General features: G+C 39.4%; 1 protein-coding gene across 3 annotated transcripts in view; it reads left to right on the top strand.

Annotated features, from left to right (window-relative positions):
• The window catches only part of phkb (phosphorylase kinase, beta), a 157,925-nt gene that overhangs the window by 54,939 nt on the left and 87,876 nt on the right, over positions 1–15,110 (top strand). For all 3 annotated transcript variants that reach the window (XM_068323001.1, XM_068322984.1, XM_068322994.1), the window contains 2 exons: positions 6,704–6,862; positions 7,381–7,475. In XM_068323001.1, coding sequence (XP_068179102.1) covers positions 6,704–6,862; positions 7,381–7,475 — 254 coding nt within the window. The remainder of the gene's footprint in view (positions 1–6,703; positions 6,863–7,380; positions 7,476–15,110) is intronic.

The following is a 15,110-nucleotide window of genomic DNA, read 5'->3' as shown; positions in this document are numbered from 1 at the left end:
CATTAGGTCATTCAATGTAGAATTAGAATAATTGGAGTGTAGATAGGAGAATGATATTCAACAGAGCAGTCTATTTGTGCCAGACATGTTTGTAGTGTCAATGCAATGCTTATGTATGAATCTCCTGAAGCTAATGGGCTCGAATTGGTTCCAATGAGAAGAATTAGGTGGAATCCAGCAGTGAACACCAGCTGGCCACTCCCTAACCTCCTTCATTCCCAGGCATGCAGGACAACATACAGTGATCCCTAAATAAAAAAACAACAACCAAAAAACATAAAATACATTTTCATACTCCAGTAGTTCATTGTTTCTTAGGTTCTGCCAACACATGGCAGATTCAAGTACCTACACCTACCTAGGAGGGCGGCAGTGGCTCAGTGGTAAAGCGGGCGGTAGAGCGGGTCGTCCTATGATTTAAGATCGGCGGTTCGATTCCCGCTCCCGCCCCCCCAAAAATACCCGGAGGTGAGCTAACAGTGGGAGGTGTCAGCTCATCTCCGGAGCACTGCCGAGGCACCCTTGAGCAAGGTGCCGTCCCCTTTACAAATTGGTCATTTGAGGCGCACCAAGAAGGAGCTGCCTGCCACTCTACCTCCCCTGCATGCCTACAGGCCCCCTTGTGTGTGTGTGTGATACAGGGGCCTGTACTCACATATATGTATGCATGCGTTTGTAATCAGTAGCTAGAGTGTGCTTTCTTAATTTCCCTTCGGGGATCAAACCAGTATATAAAATAAAAAATAAAAAATAAAAAAATTAAATTACATGTATAAGGACCTACTTGTATATTGTCTTTGTAAATAAATACTCTAAAGTTGCATGAACACAGTGAATGTTATTTTGTAATAATTCAACATTAATGGAGGCATCAGTAATGGAATTATGCTCCATATCTGCCTCTTGAGTTCCGTGAAAACCTTTACTTTTAGCCTTTTAATAATAAAGACTTGTTTTTTTCCCCTCCTTTACCTTTACTACCAAGAGAAAAGTACATACCCACAAATGCGTTTTCTGCTCTTAGAAGCTGCTAATGTCTGCTATTTGGCTTCCATTATTCTGATAATGCATAGAAAAATGTAGTGTGCAGGAAGACATGACCTTTTTTAGTCGGTAGATTAGACTGCTATCTGTCAACACTTGCAGGAAAATGTCCTGGAGTGTTGGGTACATGTACATATGCTATTTTTGCAATACCTGCATGATGTATTCTAAAAAATGCTAAATACTAGGGATGAGCAAGTACACCACTATCTGTATCTCTATCTCGATCTGTTTAACCATCTACATTATCTGTATCTGTGTCTGTACTTGGAATGGGCAGGTCTTAAACCGGAATTGGGTGTGGTTTGACCAGAAATGGGTGTGGTTTAAATAGGAACATTATTTTAAGACTGAAATTCATATGAATTGATCAGAAGTTGCAATATTTACTGTTAATTTTAAAACTATTTACAGAACTGCCTCAAAATTGAGATTTAAATCAATGTTTCTGATCACAAAAGTAAGAACTATTTACAGAACAAGTTTTTTATAAACTCAGAACATGAATATTTAACAAATTAAACATGTTTATTCTGGAACTGATGAAAGAATGCGATCACTCTTTAAAGTTGTCAATTAAATTAGTACATAAGACACCAATTCATTTCACTGAGAAATAGAATAGTGAAAGAAATAAAATCTAAATCAGACTTTTTCATTACTGCTTTGAAAAGTATAAGGGGGAATTCTAAAATAATCTCGAATTAGATTAAAAAACTATTTAGTGATTCCCAAGAAACCAAAACAAAACTAGTGCAAAGTCAATTAAATGGAGACATCCTGACAGAACCTCAAATGACGGCTGATGCTTTTAACGACTACTTCATTGAATCTGTGTCAGAAATATAATAAATTTACAGAAAAACAAAGGACAGAATACCCTGCATTGTCTGCAATACAGTCCTTTACCATTACAAATATTACTGAGACCAAAGTTATTAACTTAATCCAATCACTCAAATCATCAAAAGCAAAGATGGACATGAACATGCTCAAAGATCTACAATAGGTCTAGCTCTTGCCACCCCTATTGCCACAATCACTTAATCAATTAATCATTCAATCATCAATTATTCACTTCATCTGGTCGCTTTCCACAGGTCTGGAAATCTGCTATCATTACCTCCGTCTTTAAATCTGGTGACTCAACTTCTATGCATAACTACCAGGGCTTTGAACCAGAATTTTTGCCAATCGGTTCGTTCCGAACAGAAACAGAATTATAACGTTTCCGGTTTTGCATTCCACCCATAAACTGACGTTCCTGAACCGGTTAGAACAAAAAACTAAAGTTCCTGAACCAGTTAAAAACGTTCCTTGTAAATATAAATATGTAGGTGCTGTATTTTGCGCACCAATAGACATGCTTAAAAGCCTTAAAGTTTCTCAAAAATCAATGCTGCTCTTTTAACATGAAACGTCTTATGTGTACACTGAGTTCCAAAATCTGTAAAAATCTGTGTGATTTTAGTTAACACTCCGCCAGTTCGGCCATTCTCCGCCGATATAGGACGTATTACGTCACTACGTACACCGGCAGCGATAGACCAATTAGAGAACATGATGTAAGGCTACGTCTGGCACACCTCCGGTAGGTACCAGTATACAGTACAGTGTATGTCGGTACTGTACCGCAGGTATGCTGCATAACCGCATTCGTTTGGCTGAAAACGCCCGACAATGGCGTCAGCGAAGAGACACGCTTACGACGCAACACGTAAACTCCAGGCTATCAGTTCCAGTTGTTCCGTTTAACATAAAGAGACCGGGTGGCTTTTTCACGCTAAGCCATCTCTCTTGATCTGTGACTTCATGCACGCCCATACCACCGCTTCTGTCAAAAACCACGTCAAGCGGCTGAATTCGGAGCCTGCCATCATCCTGGAGGATTAACGAAAGATCTCCAACCGCTGGACATCGGTGTAAACAGAGCCTTTAAAGTTAAGCTGCGTGCGTCATAGTGATGGATGAGAGACGTGAACACACGTTTACCAGGACTGGAGGCAGTGCCGAGCGAGTTACACCACCACAATATATGCGTGGATTGCGGATGCCTGGACTAACGTGTCTACTTCGACTTTTGTCCGATGCAAAAGCCAGCATCATTACCGGACAGCCACCCAGAAACCAGACGGTCAGCGATAGTGACATTGCCGAGCTATTCAATGCAGACCGAAGATGAGGACTTCGAGGGATTTAGCACAGTTTTATCAAAAAATAAAGACATAAAAACATATTTAAAAAATAATGTCGGTGTATCTTTTTAAATGTAAATACGTAGTACAACACAGTTCAACCACAGTCACCTTTTTGCTTCCGTTAAAAAGCATGCACCGAACAATAAGGTGCACCGTGTGTCCGGTTAAAGTACAGAAACAAACTCCGTTATTAGACTGTGCCTCTTTGTACAATGAACCGAATGGTGCGCAAAATATGGTAACTTAAGGACTTTTAAATTGGCAACTAAAGCAATTAGTTTATATACTATAGACTTTAATTATAGATACATCCCTACCCTACAATAAACAGTACAACAGCACTACACCTCTACTTTATAAAAGTTGTATCACTGAAGTTAAGGCTTATGCCTCCTACTTAGACACTACATGAAATAAGACAAGAATAACTTACACCATGTCATTTATTGCTGAACAACAGATCTTCATTGTTCTTCTCCCATAGCTCAATATTGCTACAGAGCGCTGATAGTGCGGGGGTTTGTTATATATATATATATATTATTTGTTCCATTAGTGCCCTACCAAGTCTCTAACCATTTTTTTCTGTTGTGGATGTAGTTTACTGTTTTTTTTACATCATGGCCAGGGGACAACAGATGAAAACTAGGGTTATGGCTAATTCTGGCTTTTTTTAACCATGTGTAATCATGTGTTTTATGAAATTGTATTGGCCCCTTTCAAATAAACTAAACATAAACATAATATTCTTTATTGTTTTAATAAATATTTACAGAACAGTTTCAGAATTAAGATTCAATGGTTTAATATCACGATAGTAAAGTAGTTTTTTTTATGAACTCAGAACATGAAGTGCATCAATGAATACAACGCATGTAATAGGAAATTATGAACTACAAAATATGCACAAACAAGAATTGTCATACTCCACATAACTTTTTTTTTTCTTTTTAATTTTTATGATCAAACTGTTTTTTTATTATTATTTATTTCTTGCTATTTTTTTTCACACAAAGTTAAAAAAGTTTGTTAAGTTGTGTGTGCATGTGTTTGTGTGTCTGTTTTTGCATGTGTGTGACTGAGTGACTGTGTGAGAGGGAGAAAGAGAGATAGAGAGAGAGAGAGACCACGTGTGTGTGTGTGTATGTGTGTGTGCGCATGCTATGTAACAGTTAAAATATCTATACAGTAAACAAATTGTTAATTTGAACTGAAGTGGGAAAGTGTCAAACTAAGAGCAAGCAGGTTAAAAAAAAAAAAAGACTGAAGTGGAAGTGATGCGACACAAGCAGTTTTCAGCTCTGTCTGGTTAAATGCACCGCGTACGTGCAAAAAAACAAAACAAGAAACAAGTTCACAAAGTAACCTTAAATAGACCGAAAATTGGGGCAACCTGAAGAAAACCTAAGAATAGCGACATGAGCTACAGTGAAGCTATGAACAGAGAGATCAATCAATGCCTGTGTGTGTGCGAGAGTGTGCCAACAACAGCTCTGGCTGCAGTCTCTGTAGGGAGGGCCACGTGGGCACTGTGTGTGACTGGCACAAAGTGTGAAGACAATCACTTCTGAGGATTTTCCTTCAGCTGTGCCAGCTGGAATAGGCTTCAGGTCCCCGTGACCAGCGCAAGTGGATGAAATGATCAGGAAAATTAATGAATGAATGAAGGAGCACGAGAATTGACGAGTTTTACTCGTAGCACGCTTGTACTCGTCAAAAATGCGTTATCCATACTGGATACTTGTCTGAAACAAGTACCAGGCTCAACCCTTCTAAATACCAATTGAAGAAGAAGAAGAGTATGTTTAACTTTTAAACTGTGATGGTTAACATGAAAATTAAATAAATTTGTAAAAATTATATACAAGAGTTATACTAGAGTCATTTATACAAGTATGTTGACATTAACATCAAATTTAAAGCTCAGCTGTTTCATTGGCTGACTGCTGATAAGTTTCCTCTTAGGGTAGGATGTTAAAGAAGGATGCAGAGTCTGCAATCCAAACACTATTAGTGTATCAAGCTGTGACAAGGACATGTCCCTCACCAAGCCAGAACAGCTTTTTCTACATCATTATCAGGATGCCCTAATTAGTCTGCTTCTTTCACTGACTTTAATGACTACCTTTAAGTTTGCACTGTGTTTGCACAAATTAATACCTAAAGCGATCCGGAACTACTTTGTTCCATCGTGGTGGTTCAGCAGCTGGAGCTTATTATGTGCCTTTATTGGTATATTCCTGAAAATACAAAAACATCCTGCTACTGTATCTATTTGAAGGTTTTTTCCATAAATTAGAATCAGCAGTCCAAGCAAATCAAAATACCACAGTTGCTGGTCCTATTTAGGCATCAAAAATTATATATATATATATATATATATATATATATATATATATATATATATATATATATATATATATATATATATATATATATATATATATATATATATATATATATATATATATATATATATATAATTAATTACAGGATTTGTAATTAATCACATTTTAATATCACACCTGCTGAAGGCCCCCAAATAAAGAATTTGAATTGTAGGACGTTAAAAAATGTTAGTGCATGACTAATCAATAGAATGCACCAAGAAGAGAAGATTTGAAATCCACATTTTTATTGGTTAAGTAAATGAAATTCAAAAGAAAAAGGCCAAGCATATATATACAAACACACACACACACACACAGTATGTTTGTATGTTTATAGCACCATATGTGGTGCTATGAACAAACTATACAAGAATATACATAATACGGTATACAGATTATTGGAATAAACAGACTAAAGTGCAGTGGTTATCAAGTATGGAAAAATACAAATATACAGGCTAAAGTGCAGTGAGTATAAGTGGACATAACATATGGATACATGGATAAAATGAGTGATATGAACATGCTATACAGAAGTACAATGGACATATTTTACAGATGAGAAATAAATAAACTATACATATTATACAGATGGATAACAGTTTGTTGTGTTGTGAACATACTATACAAAGTAGTTCCGGATCGCTTTAAGTAATGTGGACATATTTTACATATGTAAAATATGTCCACATAATGATTTTCTTCTTATGCATGAATCGAATATATATATATATATAAAAAAATGTCCCTCTCACCCTTGTGGGGTGGTATCTGTGTGTTATCCTCAAGCTCGTGTCCTCTACCAGAGGCCTGGGAGTCTGAGGGTTCTGCGCAGTATCTTATATATGTATATATATGTATATATGTGTGATTTAACTTTTAAGTGCATTAAAAAGGCATAATGGTTGCTTCATGTGTGATTGCACATACCAAAAGGTGCACATGCTCTGCTTAAGTTAAGACTAGTAGAAGGTTTCTCACTTGGCTTTGATTAAACCTCTAAAATGTCAAAGATTCACAACGAAATTGTAAAACTTCCTTTCTGCTCACAGTTTTTTTCTTTCATACCAGGTCATGCTGTGATTCCCAAATACTACTATGTACCAGCTGACTTCATAGAGGCAGAACAGAAAAAGCATGGGAGCCAGAAGCGCTTCCCTAGCAACTCTGGCCATGATGGCAAAATCTTCCTGTGTGGTCAAGCACTCTACAACATTGCCAAGCTGCTGGGTATGCCTCTGAGTGACTTGCAGATGTTGTGTTTATGCTACTATCCATATTTTTTCATTAATAACGCAAAACTATCAAGTCCTTACATTCACATTTGATGACATTTTGTGCCACATTTTGTGGGTTGTGACAGAAAACATTTCGCACTGTTCTTATAGTCAATTTTCATTACCCATGGAAGTTGCTCTGACAGTGGCATGAATCCAGTGGTAGAACTCCTCAGTTGTGTGTGTGTGTGTGTGTGTGTGTGTGTGTGTGTGTGTGTGTGTGTGTGTGTGTGTGTGTGTGTGTGTGTGTGTGTGTGTGTGTGTGTGTGTGTGTGTGTGTGTGTGTGTGTGTGTGTGTGTGTGTGTGTGTGTGTGTGTGTGTGTGTGCGTGCGTGTGTGTGTGCGTGCGTGTGTCTATATGTAAAAATTGAACAGTTGGCCTTTGTTGCTTCTCATTACTTGACATTGTTTAACCATGTTTTCTGTGTGGTAATGTCTTTTTTTAACATTGCGTGTGTGCTCATATTTCAGTGGATGAACTGATCAGCCCCAACGATATTGATCCCATCCACCGCTATGTGCCCCGCCAAGACCAGCGCAATGTCAGCATGCGATACTCCAATCAGGTACGCTGAAATATGATTTTGATTGGCTGTCAACACTTTGTGTTAGACACCCCATTTAAGTGGCCCTGATTGGCCAATGAATAATCAATATTGAACCAAAATAATCCAGAAAGATCACTTACACTATCAACAAAAGGGCCCCAAATCTTGTAGAACTCATTTACGGATCCTCTGAGATTGTATCAATTTTTTTCTAGTTAGTTCTAGTTTTCTAGTTAGCCAGTGGGTGTGTTTGGATGGGTATGCTTCTTTCCATAGCTGGTGGGTACAGTACACTCACCCCTGCTTTTAAATCTTTGATCAGAATTCCAATGAGTGACAACCTTAGATTTGTAAGTTGGAACGTGAAGAGCTTGAACCATTCATCCAGTCTGTCAGAACATATCTGGAATCCTAAAGGACAAGATTTACCCAGATCCTCTTGTGGCACTGACAGAGGCATTTCAACTGTTGAAAAACAGAATACTGTGGGCTTTTACCTCATTCTTAAGGGACATATGAGATAAAGATTCAATAAGATTGAAGTCAGTAAAATTAATATTAACAAAATAAATCCCTGCCTCCCAAAAAGCAGCACCACTTTAAAATATGCCATTGTTATCTCCCTACAAATTGCTCTGTAACCAACAAAAAACCCCTAAAGCTGCTGATACATACAGCAACAAGATACTAGAGACACTCTTTTGTCCACCTGAACACATCCCGTTTGCCTCAATTCAAGCCTGGATTCCCCACAGAAATTACGTAGATTGAACCTTTCAGATATTGCTGTTCTTGACAGTGTGGTAAATTATATAATGGAGAATGAATATTGTACTCATATTCCAAGAGGAAGCAGGGACTTGTGAGAACCGGTAACATACCAGTTTTTGTACCAGAAACTGAAATATTTTTCTGCAACAAGGGTGGTATACTTCCCTTTGGAAAATATTGGAGAACAGTGCATGTTTCTACTACAAGAGGGCAATTTTTTAACACTAAATAAAATCGATCTGATTAAAGGTAAGCAGAAGGTAACCAACAACTAACACGAGCAAACCGAGGCCAGCAAACAGATTTTGGTAGTATTAGCAATCACTAGTGTGCTTTTAGGATTTGACCACCGATACTCTTGATTACAAACTGCACAAGGGCTGGTAGTCTACTGTAAGTGAACAGAGCTGGCTAAAAACAAAATTAGGAGGGATGCTGCCACTCCAGATAGTCCTTAGCCTCGTTCACTGATTTCAACCAATGCTTCTCACTGTTGGTATCACAATACGTCAACATGCAGGCTAGAGGACAGATGGTTTAAGTCCTCTGTTGTAGATAGTCCATGGGCCAGAGCCCAAAATTTCACTTGTCGGTACCAGTCAAGGTGGCAAAACTTGCTTATATTTTTTGAAAAGATACATGTATGTAGATGATATTTTGGTATGATAATCATTCCTAAGTGGCAGCTTTGTCACAGTTATCAGCTCCTGAAGTTAACCACCTCCTACAAAAAGTTGCATGTTAGACGTTGGTGCATGTCCTGGTTTAGGCTCATAGTCAGGACCTTTGTCAGTGTTTTATAATATTGTATTTGGTATCATTTTAAAGAGGACCCTCTAATCTTTCATTCAAGGCCAGTTGTGCATGTGTCTGACTTACATGGAGGTAGCTAAAGCTCATTCAAATTGTCAATGACACTTTTTTTTTGGGGCATTTTTCACCTAAACTATTTACAGTACTTTGTTTTAACCCTGTGGCATCTAGGAACATCACAGACACAAAACTCAAAAACTGAAATACTCACAGGGATCTAAGGATTCAGGAAATGTATAATATGCCCATACTATTCCATTGTGAGAGATAACTGTGGGCCTTTAATTAGAACTTTGGCAGAAATCTCTTGCATAAGGTCTTCATATAGTCCCCAATATCCCCAAAAGGCCAAATGTGTTTACTTTGTGATATAAGCATAAAAATTTCCATACTTGCACTGAACGCAGTACTAGAGTAAGGTAAGGAACTAATTTAATATTATAAACAACATTTACATATATTTATTCAATGATACATGTAATCCCATACATATCAACAGTGATGGGTCTAAGTAAAGAAGGTTATATTATTGTGTACTATTATGAACAAGTGTAACCAATTCCAGAATCACCACATACATATCACAATAATACCACACTGTGTAACTGATCAAACTGCTCATCTCTCTCATCATCTGACTCCCCAAGTTCAAAGTGAGGTTCTTGATCTTCCTATCATTTTTGGTTACTGCAGGTCTGTAACCTGCACATATCTGTGCATGTCAGTCCATTTGACAGGCACGTGTGCGTTCATTTTGCATGAACGCACACACTTGCATGTTAGCAGTTCCAAGACCGCATCTGGTGCAGGTGGGCAGCACATCCAGTAAATGGCCAGCTTGCCATCATCGTCTGTCCAACCATTTTCAGTAGGGCTTGGCACCACAGGGTTAGCCTGCAGACAGCACTTCCATATTGATGCCTGATAGTTGACTCGTTGAACATGCATGAAGAGACTGTCTCTACATGGTGGCAACTGGCTGGACTCAATCATTCCCCTTTTGGTACAGAAGAGCCGGTAGCGCAGTTCATTCACCTCAGGAGTGCTGCTATTAGCAACATACATGTGGCAGGTGAATTGTTCAATTTTCTGGAACAGCTCATCGCTCTCATTCCATGACTGCCGTAGTTGACTAAAAGTCTCTTGGAAGAAAGTGTCCTTTCTCATCATCTTCAGGGTATTCAGCTTCCCTCGACCTGCAAATGCAATGACAGTGTCACAGCCTGTGAAGGCATGTAAGCCAATTGGACTGTCACAGATACTGTGCCCAAGTGAGCTGGCCAGTTACTTATGTCGACAAACCGTGTGCGGTTCTGTGTCCCACACTTCTAGTAGATGGGACAGCTGATGTCCTTCTGGAAGCCAAGGCAAAGTACCATCACATCAGTGTCTTCAGATGTGCCTTTGAGCCTGAATTTGATGCATGCAAAGCAAGCAGGAGCAGACGCGTGTCAGGTTCTTCATGCGTGGAGTGTAGCTCTGCTGCTTTCTCACACTCATCTTCTGTCAACTTGTAGCAGGTTTCCTCACAGTTCATATCTCTTCCATCCGTGAGTAGGACACACTGTGACCAAGTCGGTTGAGGATATTTATGAGCTCTTCATTCCCTGTCAATGACTTGACACTGAATGGCAGGAGGATGTGCTTGGAAGGCTTGGTCTTTCCATACTGCATATACTATGTCTTGGCCAAATGACTGCAGAAGCCATTGAACTCTCTGGGATGTACTATCTGGATCACTAGAGCCTGTAAGTAGATAGCACAGGAAGACAACAAGCGACTCTGGAATGGTAGGGCATTCCTCTTTTGATCTGACTTCAGGCGGCCAGGCTTGAGGAACATCTTGACTCTTTATGTCCGCTCTCAATTTGATCACTGACACTTTTCAGGGTCTGCAGCTCCTTTTTGAGAGACTGCTTTTCTTTGGCAAGTTCCCTTGTGGACAGTTTATCTGGATAGAGGAGGAGTTTTCCTTTCTCATCAGGGAAGAAGTGCAAGGCTCCAGCAAACTCCCTCTCCAGCCTATGCCTTGTGTGCTTATTGTTTGATTCCTTGACTTGGACAATGCCTTGGGAGTTCATTGAAGCAACCAGTCTAGTATTCAGATCAGTCATTTTCATCACTTGAGGATTACCAAAAAGCTCCATCCTGATGAAGAGGAACAGCTCATTGTACGCCTTATTCTCGACAGCTTCATACTGGGCTGCATCATCATCATTTTCATTGCTTGCAACCTCTTCTTTGGAAACCTCATCCTTAGTTTAAAGTCTATAGCATTACCTGTGGTAGTGCCCTTCAGCTGCTACAAGGTCCCTACTCACAATAGCAAGGACTCTGGTGTCCATTTTTTTGTGTGGCTGCACTCATTATCTTTGCATCAGCTCGTAGTTCTCGACACTGTACCAGTACTTGTCTTGTATTCTGTTCCTTGGCATATTTGCTGGTTTTCTGACAAAATATGCACTCTGCTTCATAAGTCGTAGATGTACCTGGGGCATGTCAAGGTGCTCGTTTTGATTCTTTCTCTTCAGCAGAGCTGCTGGGACTTTGTTTTTCTTTGGCAAGGATGCCATCAAGAACTTTCTTCATGGGGAAGATACTGCAACACTTAGTAGTAGATTACTGGAATCTGTCCCTCCGGAATGTCTCTTGCCAGTTCCAAAAGTGGTACATAATTTCGTATCTGAGCTGCCCCGAGCAGTTTTCCAGGAGTCTAACATTCTGTGGTGAAACCAACTTATCTGTATCATCTGAGCAGTGGATGATGCACTCCAGCTCTGGGTGCTTTGGTAGTGGGTTGTTACTCACTTGTTCACCGGTGGCCATATTCAGTTAGCTTTCAACTGCAACATACCATCAGAAATCATCATCAGTTAGAACCTAAAAGCAAATTGTATTGTAAACTCTAAACTCTGCTCTGATCTCGGTATCCTACATGACTGGTTGAATGCTAACCATTTAGCTATTAATGTCAAGAAAACAAAATGTATGTACTTCCACTCACCTAAGAAATCCATATTCATCTCAGACCCAATTCACTTTGCTGGTCATAAGCTATCCATTACAGAAACCTTTAAATATCTTGGAGTAGTTCTTGATTCACATCTCACTTACCGAAATCATCAACCACCTGTACTTTCCTCACCTACCAGTAAATTATCATATGCAAACAATCAGCTGTAATCAAAAGGAAAACAGATACCGCCAATCTATTCCAGACTTAACTTAGTCACTAAAATTGAATAACAAGCATGAATAAATGCAAGAATATGTATGAAATATATGTCTAGGGGATAAACATCCAGTCTGTAAACTATTCATTGTCTTAATTAACAGCAGAAGTGTTGGAATGTCACATTTGTAACGTCCAGGCGAATTTGCATGATTGCGATAGGTGCAAAAACAGATTTCCTGCAAAAAAATGACACAGCTGATCATTTGGAAAGGTTATCATGTTTTATTTTACTTCTGTTGGTGTAACAAATAAAATGGCACCATTGAAGTTTTGCCACCTCAATTGGTACCGATATATGGTCCGGCCCATGGACTAAGAGGGTAGACATGACATCTTGATACTCCACTCGTTGAGCCAGTACTTCTATCTTATTTCATGTAGTACCTAAGTAGGACACATAAGCCTCAACTACAGTGATATAACTTGCATAAAGCAGTGGTGTAGTGCTGTGGTACTGTTTACTGTAGGGTAGGGGCATGTCTATAATTATAGTATATAAACTAATTGCTTTAGTTGCCAATATAAAAGTCCTTAAGTTACCATATTTTGCGCACCATTTGGCTCATTGTATAAAGAGACACAGTCTAAATAACAGAGTTTATTTCTGTACTTTAACCGGACACACGGTACATGCTTGCTAACGAAAGCAAAAAGGTGACTGTGGTTGAATTGTGTTGTACTACGTATTTGAATTTCAAAAAATACGCCGATGTTATTTCTTAAATATGTTTTTATTTCTTTATTTTTTGATAAATCTGTGCTAAATCCTTCAAAGTCTTCATCTTCGGTACGCATTGAATAGCTCGGTTATTTCACTATCGCTGACCGTCTCATTTCTGGGTGGCTGTCCGGTAATGATGCCGGCTTTAGCAAGCATTGGACAAAAGTCGAAGCAGACACGTTAGTCTAGGCATCCTCAATCCACGCACATATTGTGGGGGTGTAACTCGCTCGGCACTGCCTCCAGTCCTGGTAAACGTGTGTTCACGTCTCTCATCCATCACTCCACGATGCACGCAGCTTAATTTTAAAGGCTGTTTACACCGATGTCCAGCACCTGGAGTTCTTTCGTTAACCCTCCCAGGATGATGGCAGGCTCCGAATTCAGCCGCTTGACATGGTTTTTGACAGAAGCGGTGGTGTGGGCGTGCATGGAGTCACAGATCAAGAGAGATGGCAAAGCGTGAAAAAAGCCACCTGGTCTTTACGTGAACCGGAACAGATAGCCTGGAGTTTACATGTTGCGTCGTAAGCGTGTCTCTTGGCTGACACCATTGTCGGGGGTCTTGAGCCAAACAATTATGGTTTTTTATATATATATATATATATATATATATATATATATATATATATATATATATATATATATATATATATATATATATATATATACAGGCAAACCTCGGTTTCCGACCACAATTTGTTCCGGAAGTCTGTTTGAATAGCGATTTGTTTGAATTCCAAAATATAATTTTCCCATTACAAATAATGTAAATGGTCTTAATCTGCTCCAAGACGGTAGAAAATTAGCTTTTTTCAACATGTAATGTCATTTATATTTCAAATTGTATAGTTATGAAACATATCAAAGAAATGTAAAAGAAAGAAGCAAACATGACAAAGAAATCTGGTTAGCCCAATATTCAAGTTATCGTCGTCTTTGGGACCGAAGTTTATGGTACCGTAACTCGTACCATAGGCAATGGAATGCAAATAAAGTGCAAAATTATTGAATACAGTAAAGTAAAAGAAAAAGCACATTACCGTCTCGTTTTCTCTAGACTTTTCGCACGCTTGGCTGCGAGAAAAAGGCGTTTGTTTCACGTTCAACTTCCAAATTTTGTTCGACTTCTAAGACAAAAAAGTTCTGAATTTTTTGGTCGCATTCAGATTTATTTGATGTCAACAGTGTTCCCAAACCAATGTTTGCTTGTTTGTATTACACACACACCGGCACTATGGAAAGTGATTATTTTCTTTTTCCTCATGTCCAAATAAGCATGTACAGTGAGGGGAGGGTTGTTGGGGTTGGGACAATGATTGTGTTTCTGTAACATTGAGGTATAGCCAGTGATTATGCTTGGTGACATCATTGGTTTTTATTTAGAAACATTTTCTCCACTGTGGCAGGTTCAAATTTCCTGATTCTCTCCTAAACTCTCTCCACACTATCTATACCTCGCTCGAGAATATATCTAACGCTACCTAAATTCCTAACTGTCTCCACACTATCTAACCACAACTCTCCACCAAACAACCACATTCTGAATGGAGTGTGATGCTTTATATCGGTGTTGGAGCGTGTGGCGAAGTGAATCAGTCACGTGGTATCAGCCGCGTAGCGGGGCGTTCCCGTGATGGAAGCGTCGATACGGAAGTCACGCCCGAAGCCTCGCTGCCTGCGATGCTTTGGATGTCATCATTTACAGCTCCTCCCATCGATGAAGGAAGCCTCGATACGCGCTTCGCGGGAACGCCCCTCTCCTGTTCTACACACGCTTCGGAGCTTCGATCCCCAACTTCACATCACTAGCATTTAGACAACAAAAAAACGGGGATAAACGTTTGTTTGTTGGACTATTAATGGTTCGCCAGGCAACACGTTTTTAACGTAGAAACTGGTCGTACGTGCTGAGGGAGGCTGTGGAGGCTGCTACTCCTCAAGGTTCACGGATACTGTGCTGGTGTGGTGTAGACGATACAACGGGAGAGGATTTCTTTTGGCTGATTGATTTCCCCCATGGAGGTACCATATGAGCTCCAACTATAAAGCACGCCAATGACTGAACAAATGCAAGCTTGCTAAAGTAACTTTAACTAAAGAGTGCACTCTG

The sequence above is a fragment of the Antennarius striatus genome, chromosome 1 (genome assembly GCF_040054535.1).
Source record: "Antennarius striatus isolate MH-2024 chromosome 1, ASM4005453v1, whole genome shotgun sequence".
NCBI lineage: Eukaryota > Metazoa > Chordata > Actinopteri > Lophiiformes > Antennariidae > Antennarius > Antennarius striatus.
Note: the sequence above shows the minus strand (reverse complement) of the source record. Positions and strands in the feature narration are given on the sequence as shown.